The sequence below is a fragment of the Drosophila kikkawai genome, chromosome 3R (genome assembly GCF_030179895.1).
Source record: "Drosophila kikkawai strain 14028-0561.14 chromosome 3R, DkikHiC1v2, whole genome shotgun sequence".
In the NCBI taxonomy this organism is placed as follows: Eukaryota; Metazoa; Arthropoda; class Insecta; order Diptera; family Drosophilidae; genus Drosophila; species Drosophila kikkawai.
The window spans coordinates 26,076,115-26,095,821 of NC_091731.1; the positions used below are offsets into that span (position 1 = coordinate 26,076,115).

Consider the following 19,707-nt stretch of genomic DNA (forward strand, 5'->3'; position numbering starts at 1 on the left):
AGTTGCCCGCTTTTTGGGGGAAGGCCCCGAGCACTTGAAAACACTTGTTGTATGTCAAAGCCGGAGGCCCAGACATCAATCAGGCGTCTGACATCCATAAAGCCAGTCGAAATGGCTTTCCAATCAAGGAGGGGATCAACAGGTGTTGCCCGTTGTTGGGGAAACTCTGATCCCGGCTCATCCTCCCCCGGGGAGTCTCCGTTTTGAGGCCGCGCACTGCCGTGCGCTGTCAGCGAAGCTGAACTCAAAAACAACCGTCAACTAGGCGACTGTCAAATGCGCCACGTATCCGGATTATCGATCAAACAGCCGCTGCGACTTTACGCCACTTTCTGGGTCTCCGTTTTGGCGCAGACACATATTGGATTTCAAAGGCTGCGGAACATAATCGCGGAGCTGCACTTGCGGCACTTGGAGCAGACAGAGATACCAACAGTGGACAGCCATGGATGACCGTACCATTGACTCGATATTCCTGGGCTCCCTGGAGTCCCTGCCGCCGGTTAGTTCGAAAATCGTGCGCATCTTCACCAGCTCCACGTTCACGGGTGGGTAAACAGACACTAGCTATTCTACCTTTGCCGATGTGCTGCCGGGTGTCGGCCAAGTGTGAAAAGTGTGAGCAGTGCCTGGTTATGTAATTCGGATTTTCGCAGACACCACCATGGAGCGGAACACGCTGATGGCCAAGTGCTATCCGCGCATCAAGGACTACTGTCGCGAGAAGCACGGCCTGGAGTTCCAGGTAGTGGACATGCGTTGGGGAGTTCGAGACGAGGCCACCGACGATCACATGACCACGGAGCTGTGCATGCGCGAAATCAAGAACTGTCAGCGCCTCTCGATGGGTCCGAACTTCATTGTGTTTCTGGGCCAGAAGTACGGCTACCGACCCATACCCACGTACATTGTCTCCTCGGAGCTGGCTCTGATCTGCGAGGAGCTGACCTCTATGGGCGTTGACCGAGCCCTCCTCGATTTATGGTACAAAAAGGACAGCAATGCAGTGCCCCCCATCTCAGTGCTGCAGCCCATCTCGTCCATTTTGATTAACTTTAACAATAAGGTGAGTTTGGCACAGTTCCTTCCGTATTTTTATACCCTTGCAGGGTATTATAATTTCAGTCAGAAGTTTGCAACGCAGTGAAGGAGGCGTTTCCGACCCTATAAACCATATACATATATTCTTGATCAGCATCAACAGGGGAATCTTTCTAGATATGTCAGGAAAAAATCGATTTTTTGGCAATTTTTGCAATATATTATAAGGGGTTACATCATTAAATTTTTTGATTTTGATAAAAAATTAAATTTTCAAAATTTTTAAATGAAGTATGCAGATTTATTAACTGTAGAAAATCTTGGACAGAACAGTTTTCCGATTTAAAATTAATGCTCTTTTGGCCGAGTTATGATATTATCAATTTAAAAAAATCAAGAAGTTTTTTAATATAAAAAATCCGATTTTATAATACAAAATAATATTTTTCTAAGTTAAGGAATCATTTCCGACCCCATAAACCATATATATTCTTGATCAGCATCAACAGAGGAATCTTTCTAGACATGTCCGGAAGAAATCGATTTTTTAGTCATTTTTGCGAAATTTGATAAGGGGTTACATCATTAAAATAAGCAAAAATGGCCAAAAATTTTGATTTCTTTAAATTTTAAATTTGGTATGCAGTTTTTTTAAATTAATAAAAACTAACACAAAACTGCTTTCCGAATTGAAATTAATGCATTTTTGGCTTAGTTATGATATATTTTAATTGTTACCTGCAAGGGTATACAAACTTTGGCTGGCCAAAGTTAGCTTTCTATCTTGTTTAAAGTTAACTAAATAATGTTTAATAAAGATCACTAAATCTTAATGTTTAATGGAATATTTAGTCAACGTATCTAAACCTATTCAAGGTTTATTTAATTTTCCATTGGAGTTTGCCGTAGGATCCCATATCCTAACGAAAACTAGCTTCGGGAAGCCAAACAAATCTGCATACATTATAATAAATTAAAAGACTATACTATCGTTTATCCTACTTTCCACAGCGCGTTCCCAAGCTGCAGGCAGAGGACCAGGCGGTGTGGTGGGACACCCTGAACAAGATGCAGAAGCTGCTGCGCAAGGCGGCCGCCTCCCTGGGGGCCAGCAACAAGATGTCCAAGGAAGATGTGCACAACTACTTCATGTCGGGTGAGTGCGTAGCCTTAGCTGGTAGCGATCGTAGTGGTAGCTGAACATCCCTGATCCGCGTGTAGTGACCGAGCGGGAGGTGATCAACGGAATCCTGAGCGTGAAAAATACGAAGAACCATTGCCTGGCTTACGTACGGTATATCAACAATATCAACCTGCAGAACCTGAAGAAGGCCTCGCTATTTGTGGACATCATCAATCGCAGTCTGGACACGGAAGCGGCCAAGCTGATGAGCGACCTGAGAGACACCCGGCTGCCAGCCAAGATTGAGGCGGTCAATGCCCAGAAGTAAGGAAGGCGTAGCACGTGAGCCGAGATGTTACAAAGTGATGGAAACTGGCGTAGCCGGATGCTAATCCAATCTGATGGGGCGGGACTTTGCAGATACACCGTGGAGTGGATCGGACGGGAGGGACTGGACATTGAGACGCATGAAGAGTACCTGAATCATTTCATCTCGCATTTCTATAAGAACGTGGTGAAGCTGGTGGATAGGGCGATGCGCAAAGAAGACTCCAGTGCACAGGGGCAGATAGTAACTGAGATCCTTCAGCATCTGCACGCTTGCAACAATTCGGTCAAAATATTCTACGGGCGCGAGGAAAGTTGCGAACGTATCAAGCGCTACATGCTGGGGGATTCAGATAAGCCACTTGTCCTTTTCGGCGACGGAGGCTGCGGCAAGACCTCGCTGCTCTCCAAGAGCGCTTCCCTCGTGGCCTGCGAATGGTTCGCCCACGCTCGGCCAATCAATGTCATCCGTTTCCTGGGCACCACGCCGGACTCCAGTGCCTTGACGGCCACCCTGATTTCCATCTGTCAGCAGGTGAAGTCCATCCAGAAGCAGCCACCAGCCTGTATCCCAGAACTAACCCTCTCCCTCTTACTCCTCCCCCACACCCACACATGCATTCACAACAACACCCACACCCTTATCCGAACTGCAGATCTCTTACAACTACATGCTACCCTTCGAGAATATCCCCGATGATCTTGTCCCCTTAACAGCACATTTTAAGCAATTACTAACTTACGCCAGCCCCGCCCAGCCGCTCACGCTCTACCTCGACTCAGTCGACCAGCTGACGGGCACCCAAGACTCGAACAAGGTATCCTGGATACCCACGCGTCTGCCGCCGCATTGTAAGGTGAGCGCTCCATCCCGGTCAGGCTGTGGACTCCACTCCGAGTCCTGCATGTGCATTCCTGACCAGAATTATTTGTGACTTACGTAACTCTCTATGCATGATATTCCTCTAGGCCCTAAGTGCATGTAAATACAACCAATCCCTTATTATCTCTTAGGTCCTGCTTTAACCTATTATATATACCCCTCGTTGCATGATATTCCTTTTCAGCACCTTTAGTGCATGATATTCTCTATTTTATATGTAAATACAATGAATCCCCTATGATCTCTCTGACACTATATGCATGATATTTTTACTCTCTATATTAAATATTTTACTGCACCTTAAAAACGTCGACTCTAATATATTTTTAACAACGTTCTTTCAACTTCAAAATAGTTTTAAAATCGATAAATATCCCATATAAAACGATTATCTTTACACTAGATTTGTACTCCATAATTTCTCAACACTTGAAGGGCTTTTTAGTTCTAAACTGAGTTTGTATTATTATGTTTATATTTATAACAATTGGAATTTTCAAAAGTATCCCTTAACTCAAAACATTTAAAAAGTATTTCTCTCCAAAATTAATTAGTCAAACATTACATTTTAAAAATGTCTTGTTATTTAATTTTAATCGTGTGAAAGGGATATTCATTCTGAAGTTTACTACAGTTTATTCTTTTGAAGGAAGATTTTAGTCTCGTTGTGTTCTCTGGTGATCTACTTAGTATAAAGGTCCTTCCCTTTTTACGGGACAGCCCCTTCTGTATTCGAACTTGATCCCCTGCTTCAATCCAATCTCACCCTCATCACAATCCTCATTAGTCCTGTACATACACGGGTACCTGAATCCGCATGACCCAAAAACCCAAATGGGGAAACTGTGTAAGTTTTTCCAATTGCTTGACCTGTGCGTGCTAAGCAAAATCACTCGCCACCGCCACCAGAGCAACTGCTGGCACCTCACCCAAAACGACACCGCAAGGAGGCCGTTCTGCATGAGGCGATCCTCGCATGGTTTTCACTAATGAATCCCCATGAAATTGTGTACCAGATGCGTTTTCGACTGCTTCCAGATCATCATTTCGTGCGCGAATGAGCCAGCGAACCCAACGGTGTCCCACGAGTACCATGTCCTGTGCAAGATGATCGACGTCGAGGAGAACTTCATCGAGGTGACGGCGCTGGGCGAAGAGCTGGCCATGAACGTGATCAAGATGTGGATGAGGACGGCTTGCAGGGACCTAAACAACTACCAGTGGCGTCTGGTGGCCAATGCCATCAGCAAGTGCTCGCTACCAATTTTCGTGAAGCTCGTCTTCGCCGAGATCTGTCGCTGGCGGAGCTACACGCGTCCCCAGGAGACGCACCTGGCCAACACGGTGATGGACTCTATTATGCTGCTGTTCGAGCGGGTGGAGAAGCAACACGGCCGCATTCTCGTCTTCCATGCCCTGGCCTATATAACCGCCTCGAAGTCTGGCCTATCCGAGAGCGAGCTGGAGGATCTAATTTCGTTGGACGACAAGGTGCTGGATGATGTCTACCAATACCACATGCCGCCGGTGCGTCGTATTCCCCCTCTGCTCTGGACCCGTATCCGCAATGATCTTCCGAACTATCTGAGTGAACGGGAGGCAGATGGGGTCAACGTGATGAACTGGTATCACAGGCAATTCCGAGACACCGCCAAGGAACGCTACTTCAAGAACATGAACATGGCCATTTACTTCCACTCCATGATTGCAGATTACTACCTGGGTATCTGGGGCGGCGGAGTGCCGAAGCCTTTCAAGTTTACGGAGATCCAGCGTCATAGGTTTGGATTGGCGGACAAGGAGGGCTCGGCGGACCGCAAAGTGCCCATTCAGCCGCTGGTCTTCAGCAGCAAGGACGGGCTCTCCAAGCGCTATAATCTACGCAAGGTATTTGGGAAATTTGGGGAAATGCTTCTGCATATATTGTAAAAACTATATTAAAACACTTGATTTCTGATAGTTTGGTGAGCTGCCCTTCCACTTTGTACGCTCGCGTCGCTTCAAGGACCTGTTCGAGCACGTGCTCTTCAACTACGACTGGCTGCACGCCAAGCTCTCCAGCTGTCCACTTCAGGCAGTCTTGGCTGACTTCGAGGACGCCTCCAGCAACACGGACGACAAGGAGGCCAAACGCGAGCTGATGCTAGTGGCGGATGCCTTGCGCCTGGGTGGAGCCATTCTGGCCATCTATCCCAATATGCTGGCCCCGCAGCTCATCGGGCGGCTGCTGCCCGAGATCGGGGGAAATCCCAATATCAAGATGCTGCTGCGCGCTTGCGATCACAGCGGACCCAAGGACTGTGCCCTCATTCCGGTCAACCATTGTCTGCACACCCCAGGAGGACCGCTCAAGGTAGGACCTAGTCGTGGGATAGATAGTATTAATATCCTTTGATTCATCTCCCCTTTGTAGTATTCCCTGGAGGGCCACCAGTTCGCGGTGTTTGCTTTCTGCTTAACCAGCGACAGGCGCTACATGGTATCAATATCCACCCACTTTATCACCTTCGACCTGTCCACTTCCGATCTCACCCGCGATGTGAATCCCGGAATCGAGGGTATTATGCAGCAGTTGGTCCTGAGTCCGGACAACAAGTGGGCCGCCGCCTACTCGAACAACAACCAGACAGTGCTGCTCAACATGCTCTCCAGCGAGTTCGTCGTGATCAACAGCCCCTTTGAGGAGAGCCACGGACCTGTCAGCGGACTCTTCCTGCTCAACCAGAAGTGAGTTATTTCTGTGGGATGTCACAGGATACTCATGAAATTTCCCTTACAGCTTGTTCATCACCTGCAAGCTTCGTTGGGCTCAGTTCGACATGCGCGGCAATCTAGTGGATACCTTTGAGGTTCCAGGAGACAACGATGATTGGGAGATTTTGAGTGAGTATTACACAGAAAACAGACGGGGTTAAAGCTAAGATTATAACTTAATCCCTAACTTAGCAATGGAGTTCTTCAATCCAACGGATTACAATGTGGTGTTTTGGTCGGGATCCATCAACGACATGCGTTTGAGGCTGGACTCGTGCCGTGGAGGCAATTCCTCCAACTCCCAGCGGCTCTTCAGCGCCATGGTAATGAACAAGGAGAGGACCAGGGCCTATGGCTGTGCAAACGAGGAGAACTTTGAGGTGTCCGTCTTTGACTTCATTGAGGATGAGGCGACTGGTGAAATCTGCTGGACTCTGGTGGAGAGTTTGCCGCGATTCGAGAACGACGAAAAGGAGATGTTGCTGCAGTTACGCCTGGATCAGCACGATCGGATGCTCCTGGGCACGGCTGGCAAGGGATTTGTGATCTGGGACTTTGGCGGCCGGGATAAGGAAACCGATGTGGAGTCCCGACTTACAGAGGGCGCCCTCTACCTGCCGCTGCCGCATGGTGTGCGCAACATCACCACTCGCATCATGCAGTCCAACTCGATCATGGTGAGCTCCAAATTGGATTATGCAGTGGCCGGGGTGCGCAAGAATCTCTACGTGTGGTGCCTCAACTCCGGCCAACTGGCCAAGGTACTAGACGCCCACTTCGGGCGCATCATTCAGCTGGAACCGCTGACCATCGGCAACTGGAACAATCTGGTCACCTCCTCCATCGACCGATCGGTCAAGGTTTGGAACATCAACAATATATTCGAGAAGGTCCACGTCATTGATCGTCACGAGCTGCAAATCGATGACATCAGTCTGTCTGAGGTGGACATGGCGGTGACCGTCACCCGCAGTTGTGTGGGCGTCTGGGAAACGCGATCCGGTCGGCTGTTGGCCAAGCTGGCCGACAGTCCTCTTGGAGCCATCGTCACCCATGCCGAGATCACGCCCGACGGCCGCTATATCATATCGTCGGAGACGGGCAAGTTCCTCGTCTGGAACCGGGTCTCCGAGCAGGTAGTCTTTCGGGATGACCAGCCCGGCATCCAGCAGATCACCCTCATGGACTACGGCTACAAAGTTCTCACGGTTTCCGTGCCGAACATCAATCAGCGGGACATTCTGGCGGCGGCTGCTGGCGGACTATCGGATGAGGCCAATCGGCTGACTGCCATAACAACGATGCGATCAGTACCAGGTGAGATTTAGGATAAAATTAGTAAATAAATTCAACCCACAAAATATATCGTTGCAGAGGGTGCGATCCTTTTCCGCTTCGACTTCCCCATACGCATGATCACCGGCATGCCCTTTCGGCAATCGGTTATTACAGCGGACAACGCCTACATTGTGGTGGTCACAGTGGACAAATCCAACAAGGATTGCCTAGGCGTCTACAGTGCCACAAACGGGGCGTTCGTGTCGAAGGTCCTGTTAAAGGGCTGCTCGATCAAGGAGGTCATATCACTGGTCCCCATGCCACACAAGGCTAACCAAGTGGCGGTGATAAGCAGCGAGAAGGGGAGCGTTATGGACATCAAGACAAAGAAGCACGTCCGGTCCATCGCCAAGTGGGGCGGCAGCATCACCCGGGACGGCAAGTGCGGGCTGTATGCCCCCACCCGTGGAGGACTGGAAATGCTGGAGCTGCGCAAGGGCACCACAGTGAAGACCTTCATTCCCAAGGTGGCCGAGGGCGTCTTCTCCGTGATCTGCATCTTTACGGAGAATGACGAGTATGTGGCGTACTACCACAGCGGACGTAAGACAATTCGCGTGTTCCGCACCGCGGACACAGAGATGATAGCCAACTATCGGCTGCAGGCCGAGCTGACGGCGATCAAGAGCAGTAAGGATGGTCGCGCCATTGTGCTGGGCACCGTTGACGGGTGCATGTCCGTGCTGGCCATTGTGGATCCCAAGAAGGAGGAGATGATAGAGTACCTCAACGATCTGCCGTCACGCGACGAGAACTGGAAGGCCAAGCTGGCCAAGATGAAGGCCCGGGTGGGCTTCAAGGCCGCCATTCGTGTGGCGACCATCTCCTCGCGCTATGCCAAGACCAGCAAGGGCGGCGAGGACGGCGACGAGGAGGAGCTGCTGACGGAGATAACCGAGGACGTGGTGGTGCCAGTGGCCGACTAACTCGGATAGTTTATAAATATAACATTTATTTTCGCATATATTTACTTCATGAGATGTTACAAAAATACGCTTGCGTGTCTACAGTGTGTGTGTTGTTAGCCTGCGTTTACTGCGTGCTTGAGGCATCGAAAAACAGTTGGGTCTAAACGGTTAAAACTGAAGTTGGCTTAAATTAACAATTAAACAATGGTTAAAGTAACTGGTAACGACTATTTTTGTAAAACCTACGGTTAGCTAATTACGAGTATAAATTAGTTTTTTAGCGCGCACTGAGCCCAACGCTTGGCTAGAAACAATTTGAAACAATGTGAGGCGAGAAAGAGAGAGTGTGTGTGGGTGTGTAAAACATAACCAGACGTAGTGTAACAGGAATCCATCCCTTAACATGCTAACTGCTTTCACCGATCATTTTAAACGAATTTGCGCAAACAAGCTGTCTTTCTAATTCAAGTCTCTATCGCATTCTCAACTTAGCCAATCGAATCGAATTGAATCGCATACGAAACACAACTCAGTGCTAATACATGTAGACCGATCAATTGTTAATTAGTACAAGTAGTTGGAGATAATAATAGTGTGATCTGTTAATTATTGTTACCGTTGTTCGACACGCACTTCTGCTGCTGCTGCTGTTACTAAGCACTATTACGGTGAATATATATATGTGCCGATTCCGTAAGCATATAACTATGTTAAATAATAAATGATTCATGATGTAGTGTACGAGGCCTGGCTCGTGTTCAGTGTGTGGTTGTGTTGTTGAGTGGCTTTAGCTAAACGCTTTCCACTTGAGGGGATCTTATTGGGCATGGCTCTTCTCCTTGATCTGGGCCAGTTTGGCCTGCAGATGCTGCAACCGATTGGGCGACATGTCACGTTTCTAAAAGAGAGATCATTTAAGGCAACTCTTGGTCAAAAAATGTTCACTTGATTATATGAATTCGATATAGCAAACAGAATATCAATTTATAGCCCAAATATATATCTGGAATCGATTTTAATCGATGTATTTTTTAGAAGAAATCGATTCACTGAAACTCGGTGCTAATACAGATATATATTTTTGCTACATCTACTTGATACTTACATCTCGCTTGATAAGCGACGTCTTCTGGGAATTGATGCCGTTCAGGCACAGATTCTCATCGGCCACCTTGTTGTCCAGCATGTTGGATCCATCATCTCCTGAATGGCCAGAGGACAGTTTACCGGCTCCACCAGTCATGTGACACTGCAGGCGATCCATCCAGTAATCGGCATCGTGGGCGCTGTTCTGGTAGTTGACATCTGTGAGATAAGAACGGGTAGCTGCTGCAGTACGTCGATTTTAAGCACAAATACAAAAGCAATTGCCTGAGGTTAGTAGAAGAAATTGGGTGTTAGGCACTGGACTCACCCGTACGATTATCCGGCGCCTGGGTAGAGCCTGCATTCTGATTTCGCTCAATCTCTGCTAGGCCCTCCTCAATGTACTTGTGGAAAGTGGCGCTGGAGCCCTGTAAGAAGGTGCTCAGGTCTATGTCGGGATTTTGTTGCTGCAATTAAAAGATGAAATATATTTCGTAGGCACCACAAGGGGAATGCTTATGCATGACAATCATACCTTGAAGTCGTAAAGCTTCTGCAGACCTTGCTGCTTGGTATCTTTGTCCGAGATTAGCTTGAAGATCTGTGATACTGTGTCGTGAGTCTGGTGCGAGATACGCTTGGCGGCGACCTCTTTGGCTTTTTGCGGCGAGGCTCCAGTCCCGGCCAAGGCACCATCCTTCTGAAAGTTCTACAAGTTTAATTAGAAATTACCCCTCAGGGAAAATCCGATATAAAATATACCTTGAGAATACGTATCAAATACGTATGCAGCTCCGAGTGAGTGGGTATCTGGTTGAGGTGCTGCAATATGGCATTGCCCTTCACCTTGGCCATGTTGTGTAGTATTGTCTTGATCGTACGCATTGGAGTGTCTGACGGGCGGTTCTGCCACCAAGTGCTGGGCAGGGCCAGCATGAACTCGTGAACCTCCAGGATAACCGCATCGTAGTTCAGTTCGTTGCTGCGTTCGGCCAGCATCTTTACGTTGCGCCAGATACACTTCATCAGCAGATCCGTGAACTTTGGCAACTTGGCCTCCGGACAAGTTTCTCTCAGCAAACGTATCAAAGCGCTGAAAGTGGTTCATATAATAGTCCCTAATCGTACGTATAATGACTCCCGACTTACCAGTTTAAATTCGTAAAGTCCACCTTGTCCAATACCTTAAGGCAGATCCCATTGATCACCTTGTTATACTGACTGTCATCGCCCACGGCAAACTTTGGATCGGCCATTAGATTCAGCAGGGCTGACATGAGATTTTTAACGCAGGCCACGCTCAGCGTTTTGCCCAGAATGTTGGCATGGAAAAACTGGTAGAGAATGGACAATAGCGGCTGATACACGACCACAGATTGAGCTGAGGGCAGCTGTGAGAGATTCTGCAGGTAGATCAATCGAAATCAATCACAAAACGTTTACGGTTTAAACGGTTTATATATCTCAATTAAATCTGATTAAACTTACCTTTAATTGTGCCAGTACATTCTGTACAAATATTTCCTCATAATCGCGCATAACCGCCTGCTTTTCGGGTGACTCCACAATGATGGCCAGCTCGGTAATGGCAGAACGTGCCCTCACGGTATCCGTGCTGCCCACTCCCTTGATAAGCTTTATCAGTTGCGGATCGTGCTTGGGCAGCATATCGGCCAAACTGAAAAGTTGAAATACAAAATAGAGAATTTTCAAGGGAGCAATGTCTCTGTACAACCCACTTTGGCATGTTATTTTCCATTTGCTGGGGCGCGAATTGCTGGAGCTGCATTCGCATGGGACTGCGATACGGCGAGATTCCACTAGCCAATACTGTGCCAGTGGACGACGGGGATGTGTTCATGTAGTGCTGACGCGAAATCAGGCGATCGAACTTCTCCTGCGGATAGTGCACGCCGACACGCGTGGGCTTAACCCTGATGGGCTCGTCCAAGGCGGAGATGTCTACGTTAAGTAGCGGCCTCTGCTCTATCTGGTCCACACGTACCCAGTCCTTTTCAATATCGTCTATCACCTGCGAGTCCAAGCCGAAGGGTCCGCTGGATTTCTGCTGGGCCTGTTGTTGCTGTAGATGCTGCAGTTGCTGCTGCAGGAGAAGTAGCTGCGACGAGGGCGCCTGGTCAAAGGTTCTGTGGATTTTCGGAAGGAAAGTGAAACATGAGCTAAACGTATGAAAAGGCATTTTTTGTAAGGCTACGCAACAGCATTAACGATAACAACAAAGGCGGAGGCGACTTGACAAACAAAAACGGCAACGGACAACACAAAAGGTAATTAACAAAACAACACATATAAATTATAAAAGAAAGCCAATTACGCCTGTCGTGTCAGGGAGTTCAAGTAGGCAACCACATTCGTGGCACTCCGCTCGGTCAGGTGGTTGTTGTGCCCACGCACATTTAACTGCAAACTGAGTCAATAAAAATGAAACGAAAATCAACAGAAATCGACGAAAAATATCGAAGAATATTATAGAAGAATTATATACATATTATATTCATATATTGAGAAAGCCCGAGGCTGGAAACCACTAGCTTATTATAATTAGTATCTCCGCCATAAACCACGACCAAATACCATCTTAATCTTAATCAAAAAACTTCCCTAACGTCCCATGTATTTCTTCCCCTAAGCGTCCTAGATCATCTGCCTGTACGATTTTTGTGGCTAGCAGAAAACTTTCTTGCATTTGAAAATTCAAATGTAGGTCCGTCATCCATCTTGTGGATTGTTCTGACTTTGCCTGCACCATGAGGATACTATTTAATAATATATTACAGCAACTACTCTCTGTTTATATTATATATAAGAAGAAGTCTGATGTATTCTAAGCTCTGCAGCTCGAGACACGCATTTCAAATTTTGAGTTGTTAGTTCCATAACAATATAAATAACACATTTCACAAAGCCCTCTTCCTTAGTATGGGAATTTTGGATGGTTTTAGTCGGGATGGGGGAACTCTTGCCGCCTGACTAGCCTTGCCTGCAGAAGCAGCAGCAGTTTCCAAACCTCGGCTGTAGGTACACAGGTAAATGGACTGGTTGTTGTATAGGAGGCAGGCCTCCGATCCTACCACGCTCACTTACCCCTCCTCATCCGGTGGCGGCAGCTCATCGGAACCATTGCCCACCACTGCGTCCTCGATCTCGATACTGTCCTGCCGCTGAGGTGCCGCCGACCTGCCGCTACTGGGCATCTCCACGGCAGTGGGCGGTGGCGTTGGCTTTTTAGTCTTCTTGGCGCGTTTGATGCGCTCGTCAAGCATCGATAGATCCTTCTCGTTAAGCTGTCCAATCATCTTGTAGGTCTTTTCACCGGATAGGAAGAACACCTGGACAATGCAGTTGAGGGCCGCACTGCGAACGGAGTTATCTCGGTCAGAGATCTGACGGGCGATCTCACGTACCGACGCCTGGGGACAGATATTCATGCCGTAGGACTCGATCAGGAATGACAGCTCGTCCAGGCACTCGGTGCGCTGGCGGGCGTTCTTTGACTTGAGACCCTCCATCACATAAGCAAAGACCTTTGCGTATGGGAAGACCAGAATAACTTGGCGCAGCACTCGTCGAACCCCGTTCCTGACGGCATCCTTTGGATCTCCGATCTGAAAGCACGAACTGAAAGTGAGCCATTTTCATATTATTTTTCTCAATCGACAAATACTTGCCTTTAGAAGGAGGTGAGGTATAAAGCAGCTGCCTTCGTTCTCGGCCAGAATGTACTCCAGGTCGATGAGCAACTGGAAGACCTGCACCAGATATTCGAGGCCCTTAATTAGCACAGAAGGGTTCGTATCGTAGAAGCGCAGCGTCAACCACTTGAGTATCAGGTCCAGATTGCACAGCAACGCCTTGCTGTTCCCAGCCAGATCTTCGCTTAACTGCTCAATGACTTTCAAGTGATAGCTGGATGGGAATTTGTAATTAGGCTTAATGGAGAAGTGTTGTAGCGATTTACCACTCACCGAAAATCATCGTGGAACATGTTGGCAATTAGCGCCTTGTTCACATTGGCCGCCATCATCTGCTCGCGCAACAGTTCTGTGAATTCCTCACGCGGTGTGGTGAATGTCCACTTGAGGACTCGCATTTTTTGCTCGTCCAGCAGCCGCTGATTCTTGGAGCTATTCACAGCCAACAGCGGAGAAGTGTCGATATCCTCATCCTTCTTGCGTGCCGGTGCCGGCAGCTTGTCCTGCCCTCCGGCTGCCCGTACAGAAGCACTCTTTTGGACGCCAGCCGCTCCGCCACTCGCTCCTCCAGCACCACCTCCGCGCACTGATTTGGCCTTGGGCTCCTCGGGTATGGGAGCTTGCTGCTTGCCCTTCGGCAGCGGCTTCACTGGCAAGTTGGGCCGCGCCTTCTCCAGAGCTGCCTGAATGTCTTTCTTGGACGCGGGTTTCTGCTTGTCGAGCGCGCGGTTCAGAGCATCGAATCCCAGATGGATCATAATACCCAGCACCGCCTCGTTGGCGTTCCTGCGCACGTCCGCATTGCGATCGCAAATGTGCGCATAGAGGTGCGGCACCATAGAATGGAGATCCTCTTTGGACACGGACTTTGGCGGCAAAACGGGCAGCTTCTTTGCCAACCAGGCCCACAGATCGACTTTCAGGGCCGGCGAACCACTTTTTAGGGCGTCGGCAATCATTTCGCTTTCGAAGAACTCCTTGTAGCCACCCTTCTCGCCGAAACTATTTATGCAATTGAGAGCGGCCGTCCGCACGAAAATCTTGCTGTCGCCCATGGCGTGGAGGAATCCGGGAAAGAGGGTGCGCACATGGTTACGACACCCCGGACCCATGGCCGTGGCCAGCTGCTCGCAAATGGAGAGCGTAGTTTGGGCAATCTTAGCATTGGAGTCCACCAGGCGGAGAGCCAGCGCTGGAGCCAAGTCCCCGATGGTGGGCTTGATTAGCTTCGCGTCTGCAATGATAACCTGCAGCTTGTTCAGCCCCTCGTTGCGGGTCTTCCAGTCTTTGTCGGACATCTCCTTCAGCAGGGCCTCTGTGATCTGCGGCGAAATGTCAACGCGAGGCAATAGGTCAGCCATGTTGGTGGGTTCATCCTCGCCGGCTGCTCCATCATCGTCCTCGTTGTCTGCGGAATTACTAACTCCTCCTCCGCTTCCCCGTTGAACGCCCCTCACGGGCTTTGACGGTTTCTGGCCGACGTACTTATCGAATTCCACTTGGATCTGGGACTTCAGAGCAGGCTTCTCACTGTCAAAGAACATCATGAGGGCACTGCCCACGTACATGGACATGGTCCCCACGAGCTGGATAGCAGCGCCTCGGACCGTTGGATTTGAGCTCTGCACGCCCTTGCGCACATCCTCGATGAGGGTCTTGGGCTGCAGCTGAAATCCAAACTCTATTATGGATTTGTTCACCCAGTTGAATGCCTCCGATTGCACCTTTGGCGACTTTTGCTCAAAGGCAAAGCTGAGCACCTTGACCACGATATACTCCAGTTTGGTGGCGTCAGCGAAGGCGGATAAAACATCGGCCGCGGCTGATCCGTTCTTTGGGTCAGCCAGCTTCTCGGTTATCTCGTTGATAACCTGGTCCACGGTGATCGTGGTCAGCGGGTAGTGCTCAGCCACACTGCGAATGATGTCGAGTTTGTACTTGAGGACCTGGAAGTTCATCTCCTTAAGGCCTGGCTTGCGTCCGTTGATGGTTCGTACCAGGATCTGTGAAATGCCCGGCTGCTTGACATCGAAGTCGGTGATTTCATTAAGCAGCTGCTCTACGGCGGCGAGACGGCTCTTCCAGTTGGCATCCACTAATCCATTCAGTATGTCGACTGGTAGGATCTCCTCGGCCTTTTCTTGTACCTCCTCCGGGGTCATTTCCCGCTCTGTAGCGAGGGCTTTTCCAGACGCCTTGGTGGCGGCAACTGGAGCAGATGCGCCTCCGGCCGCAGCACCAGCAGTTGGCTTCTTCAGAACCTTTCGTGCGCCTGTAGTGGCCGGCCGCGTTACGGGCTTGGGATCCACACTGCCAGCCGTGGCCTTGCCTGGAGCACTGGGCTTCGCCTGAGGTGCTGACGCCGGACGTGCCTCCTTCTTCGGACCCGCCACCTTAATTTTAATCTCCGCCTTGTCGTGACACTCCTTAATCTTGCCCATCTTAAGCGGATCAACGTCGGTCAGCAGTGGATTCAGCGCCTTGTCACCTATTAGCTTCATTAGAGTTCCCAGGGCTTCTGCGCTGCTGTCCCGAACTGTGGGATCCGACTCGTTGAGCGTCTTCACTAGACTTGTGGTCAGTAGCTTCAGCAGCTTCTTGTTCAGCGCCGTCGGCTGGGTGCGGGTAAAAGCCCGGGCCAGGAACAGGGCTGTCTCGGACTTTACACTTGGGTTTTTGTTGGCCAACGACTCCACGATCGACTCTTGCTGGGCCTCAAGTGTGGTGGAGGCGTAGATGGCGTCGATGGCCTCCCGGAGAGCGGTCACCACATTCGGTTTCTTCTCCTTGAATTTCTCCAGAAGTGATGGCACACAAGCCTGAAATAATTGAGAGCTTTTACGTTGACACGTTCGAGTTCTATTTCAGGAAAAAAAACTCTTACCGATGCATAGTTCGAAAAGCGCTTGGCCAATCCTTTAGCCAGCATAGCCAGACACTTGCCAGCCATGGCCACAAGGACCACGTTGGAATCCTTGGTTATCACCTTCTTGAGGGCGCTCACCAGTGCGCCGTACTCGCCGCTTTCCAGCTTGGGATGGTCGGTGAGCAGCTTCTCCAGAGCCTCCAGCGATTCCTTGCGCAGAGTCCACTTCTTCTCCTCGAGCTTGTCGTAAAAGTCCTTGGGCATCTTTGAGAGTATGTCAACGGGATCGAGAAGATCCATGGGATCGATGTCCTCAGCGCAAGCCTCGCCATCCTCTTCTGCATTTATGGCGAAGGAAATTAAGATTAAGAATTTCATTTATATATTGATATATATTTACAAAATCGAAGAAATAAATGAAAACAATAAACAATAAATTAAGAAAAATAAATATAAATATATATAAGCATGAAGTTTATTTAACCATTTGGTTAAAAATATCAAATTATGTTTTCGTTAGGGATATAAAATAGCTTGTAAAAGGAGAACTGTGTGGATAGGTCCTTTGGGAAGAGTATGTTGGGTATGTCGGGTATGCGGAAAATTTATGTTGTGTCATTACCGTGATAGGCATCTTCGGTGGCAGCGGCATCAGCGATCTTTGCCTGCTTTTCCTGCTGCGACTTAAGATATCTGAAATTAAACAAATTAATTCAGTTTAGGTGAAAACTAGTGCGGGAGGAAGAGGCAAGACAACCCACCTGGAGGGCTCTACACGTTCACCCTTCAGCTTATCGAACTCATCCTCCAGCTCTTTGAGTGTCACTTGCGGCAATGTAGAGATTTGTGCCTTCATTGCGGCTCCGATCCAGCGGTAGATCTCCACGGCCAGCAGTTTGCCCTCATCTCGAACTGCCTTATCTCGGTCCGACATCAGCGGTGCCAGCTTCTTGATCAGCGGCTTTACGCCGACCACTTTATGGCCGAATTCCCGGAGAGCCAATGTAGTTGCTGCCACACAAGCGGAGACGATCTTTGGATTCTTGGCCTCCATTCCCTTGACGAGCTCCTCGACGACAGCCTCCTGCTTCTCGATCTCCACGTACATAAGCGTAACCTGGACGGAGAGCTCCTTGGTCTTCGTCTTCGGTGCTGCAATGCACTTCTGAACAATACCGGTCATCACATCGCCCACGGTACGACCAGCGAGACCGCTGTTCTCTACAAATATCAGCGCCGCCTCAAGACCCTTCTCCTGGGCCAGGGCATTCGAGTCCACCACCATTTTCTTGATTAGGCCGGCAAACTTCGACCATTCCGGTGACTTCTCATCGTCCAACTCGCGGAAGATCTTGGCCGCCTCCTCATATCCATCGACGCGAGCCTTCCACAGCTTGTGCACGCATCTCTCTTCTACCGGCAACTTCTTGTACTCAGTATCCTCGGCCATGTTGTGTCCTTAATGCAATTCAATACAGTCTGAGGAGCGGATTCTCCTCAGTGTTCGTTGGTGGAAAAGGTTGTCTCAATGAACATTCTACAGAACAAAGAGCAAATAAAATATTAGAAACGGAATATAACACGTAATTTCGTAGAAAATCAACTGAACGCCAGTGAAGCAGAACTATTCTGGTTGTCAGGAGCTATCGAGCAAATGTTTCAAAATTGAGCTTAATCGTCGATGAAATCTCGGAGGCCAAGAAGGAATCATCCGTTCCGGCCGAGCAACTGCAGCCGCCGGCTGAGGAGAGGCGACAAAAAGTAAATGGGTCGGTCCATATTTAGAATGCCATCACTTAAGTGCAGTTACTTGGGCATAAATAGAAATGAAATAGGAGCGTGCAAATTTTGGCCATTCGGAAAGGTTCGTTGCGGGCTTGTCACCAGGATGGGTGATATCATGCGAAGAAGTACAGAGCTCGCCGTCTAAAGTGAACTCAGACTCTTGAGACGGTTTGTTTTAATTATATTATGTCTATTTAATTGGATGCGTAATGGTGTAGACATTTTATTCTGAAGGGGGTTGACGGCCGATTTTTTAAGTTTTTGTTGAAGAGCAGCGCCTAAGACTTGGAACTTTGAATTTGTTACCAGTTATTGGGTATATCTATAAATATTTTTTAATTTCCGAGATACAGTGTAAAGTGAGGTGTCACTGCGGACTGGGAGATCCAAAATCACAAAGTAAAATAACCATTATAAGCTGGGTAACTGGAACTACGAACTAGGATATTATTTTTTGCGATTTACTGGCTAATTTTAAAAGCCTTCTACTTTAAACTTTAAAATATTTACACATTCTTTAAGCAAATTGCAAGCGTATAAGCACTTCGTCCCATGGATTTCTTCTAATCACAGGCGCTTTTATTCACTATATTGAGTAAACACTGTTAGTGCGTAAGCACGCTAGCTATTTGTTTCTGAGCTGGAGACAATAAATCGGGCAGATGCCCCTGCTCCCTCTCCTAAGAGGGTGACACACACGCAAGCCTGTGAGTGATTTAAATAATCCCCAGGTAGAGCATTCCAGCAGTCGTATAGACTCGCCCTCTTTGTCAACCACCGCCGACTCAGCCGCTCTCTCGCGCGCTCCAACAAGCTTACGCTCGCTCTATCTCGCTCGCCTTAGCGGCGCTCTCTCGCTCTTTCAAATTAACGGATCGATCGCAACAACAAATGTTTCTCCTGCGGGGATGTGCGTCAACAAAATGCCGTCGATTACCGTTTGTTTGGGCTCCCAATTGTTGTTGTTGCTATTAATTTCAAGGGTTATTCATTTGAAACCGCAAAATGGCGAAGCTTGGAGCCCAGAAGCTTAAAGATCTGCGACAACCGCAAGCGACGCCCACCGCCGGAACGGAATCCCTGCATTTCGATGCACTCAAGTGCATTCCGCCACACACACCGCACACAGCAAAGGCACACTCACCATCGGCATGTAGATCAGAGGGCCTCTGAACCGTTGGGGGCTGTGGGGCGGCGGACAGCTGGCCCAAAAGGCTGCGCAATGCAATAACTTCGATTTTTCGCAGGCGACACACAACACACTCACACGGCACAGTACTGAGGCACGCACACAAACACGACTTCAACACAATGAATAATTTTGTTTGCTGGACGCCGGTCGCAGCAATAACAAATAAATAAATAAACTACGTTTTTCGCACTGTGTGGCACTTCGGTGCTCTATAATTAACTTGTATTGCGCGAGGTAAATAAATAAAAATTTCGCAGTTCCTCGAGCGTCGTCGCGCAGTGTGACCAAGCGGGTCTAAATATTATCGATACGGGTCATCGACAAACAATTTCGCAAAGTATATCGTCCATCTTCATTTCGCACTTTTCAAATCCGAAAATATAAAAAAAATGTATTCAGTTTTGTTAAGAATTTTAGATTCGGCAATAAAAAATTAAATAATACAATATTGAGAAACAAAGTTGTGAGTTTCAATACATTTTCAAATTTAAAAATATCGATTATCATAATCAAATGTATAACAGTTTAATAGAAAGCGCGAAAATCAAAGGACTCCTTTATTGTTAAAAAATGTTTAATTTTAAAGAAACATTCCTGTTTGACCTATTTTTATATTGTATTGTAATCAGTAATCTTATAATTCAATAATTTCCCTCTTGTCATATAAAGGGTTTTTGAATTAACTTAAATG

At 48.3% G+C, this 19,707-nt stretch overlaps 2 protein-coding genes across 8 annotated transcripts; one reads left to right on the forward strand and one right to left on the reverse strand.

Annotated features, from left to right (window-relative positions):
- The first annotated feature begins 445 nt into the window (after nt 1-445).
- LOC108081099 (NACHT and WD repeat domain-containing protein 2) lies at nt 446-8,405 on the forward strand. The gene is made up of 12 exons (XM_017176090.3): nt 446-548; nt 657-1,066; nt 2,053-2,197; nt 2,263-2,488; nt 2,585-3,026; nt 3,148-3,348; nt 4,413-5,261; nt 5,335-5,727; nt 5,788-6,101; nt 6,154-6,257; nt 6,321-7,445; nt 7,503-8,405. The coding sequence occupies exons 1-12, from the start codon at nt 446-448 to the stop codon at nt 8,390-8,392; spliced, it is 5,202 nt and encodes a 1,733-aa protein (XP_017031579.1). The 3' UTR covers nt 8,393-8,405.
- msps (msps cytoskeleton-associated protein 5) lies at nt 8,399-19,284 on the reverse strand. Of its 7 annotated transcripts, XM_017176091.3 has the most exons (16): nt 18,969-19,284; nt 16,801-17,576; nt 16,662-16,732; nt 16,058-16,377; nt 13,447-15,992; nt 13,150-13,387; nt 12,566-13,086; nt 11,796-11,888; nt 11,200-11,607; nt 10,949-11,138; nt 10,610-10,863; nt 10,223-10,553; nt 9,996-10,169; nt 9,789-9,927; nt 9,480-9,703; nt 8,399-9,272 (listed from the first exon to the last, which is right to left on the reverse strand). In XM_017176091.3, the coding sequence occupies exons 2-16, from the start codon at nt 17,487-17,489 to the stop codon at nt 9,192-9,194; spliced, it is 6,279 nt and encodes a 2,092-aa protein (XP_017031580.1). In that variant the 5' UTR covers nt 17,490-17,576; nt 18,969-19,284; the 3' UTR covers nt 8,399-9,191. The 7 variants fall into 7 exon arrangements, with proteins under 7 accessions (XP_017031580.1, XP_070143416.1, XP_017031581.1 ...); XM_070287315.1 differs by lacking the exon at nt 18,969-19,284 and having other exon boundaries at nt 10,610-10,851; nt 16,801-17,975; XM_017176092.3 differs by lacking the exon at nt 18,969-19,284 and having other exon boundaries at nt 9,480-9,700; nt 16,801-17,975.
- Nucleotides 19,285-19,707: the final 423 nt, after the last annotated feature.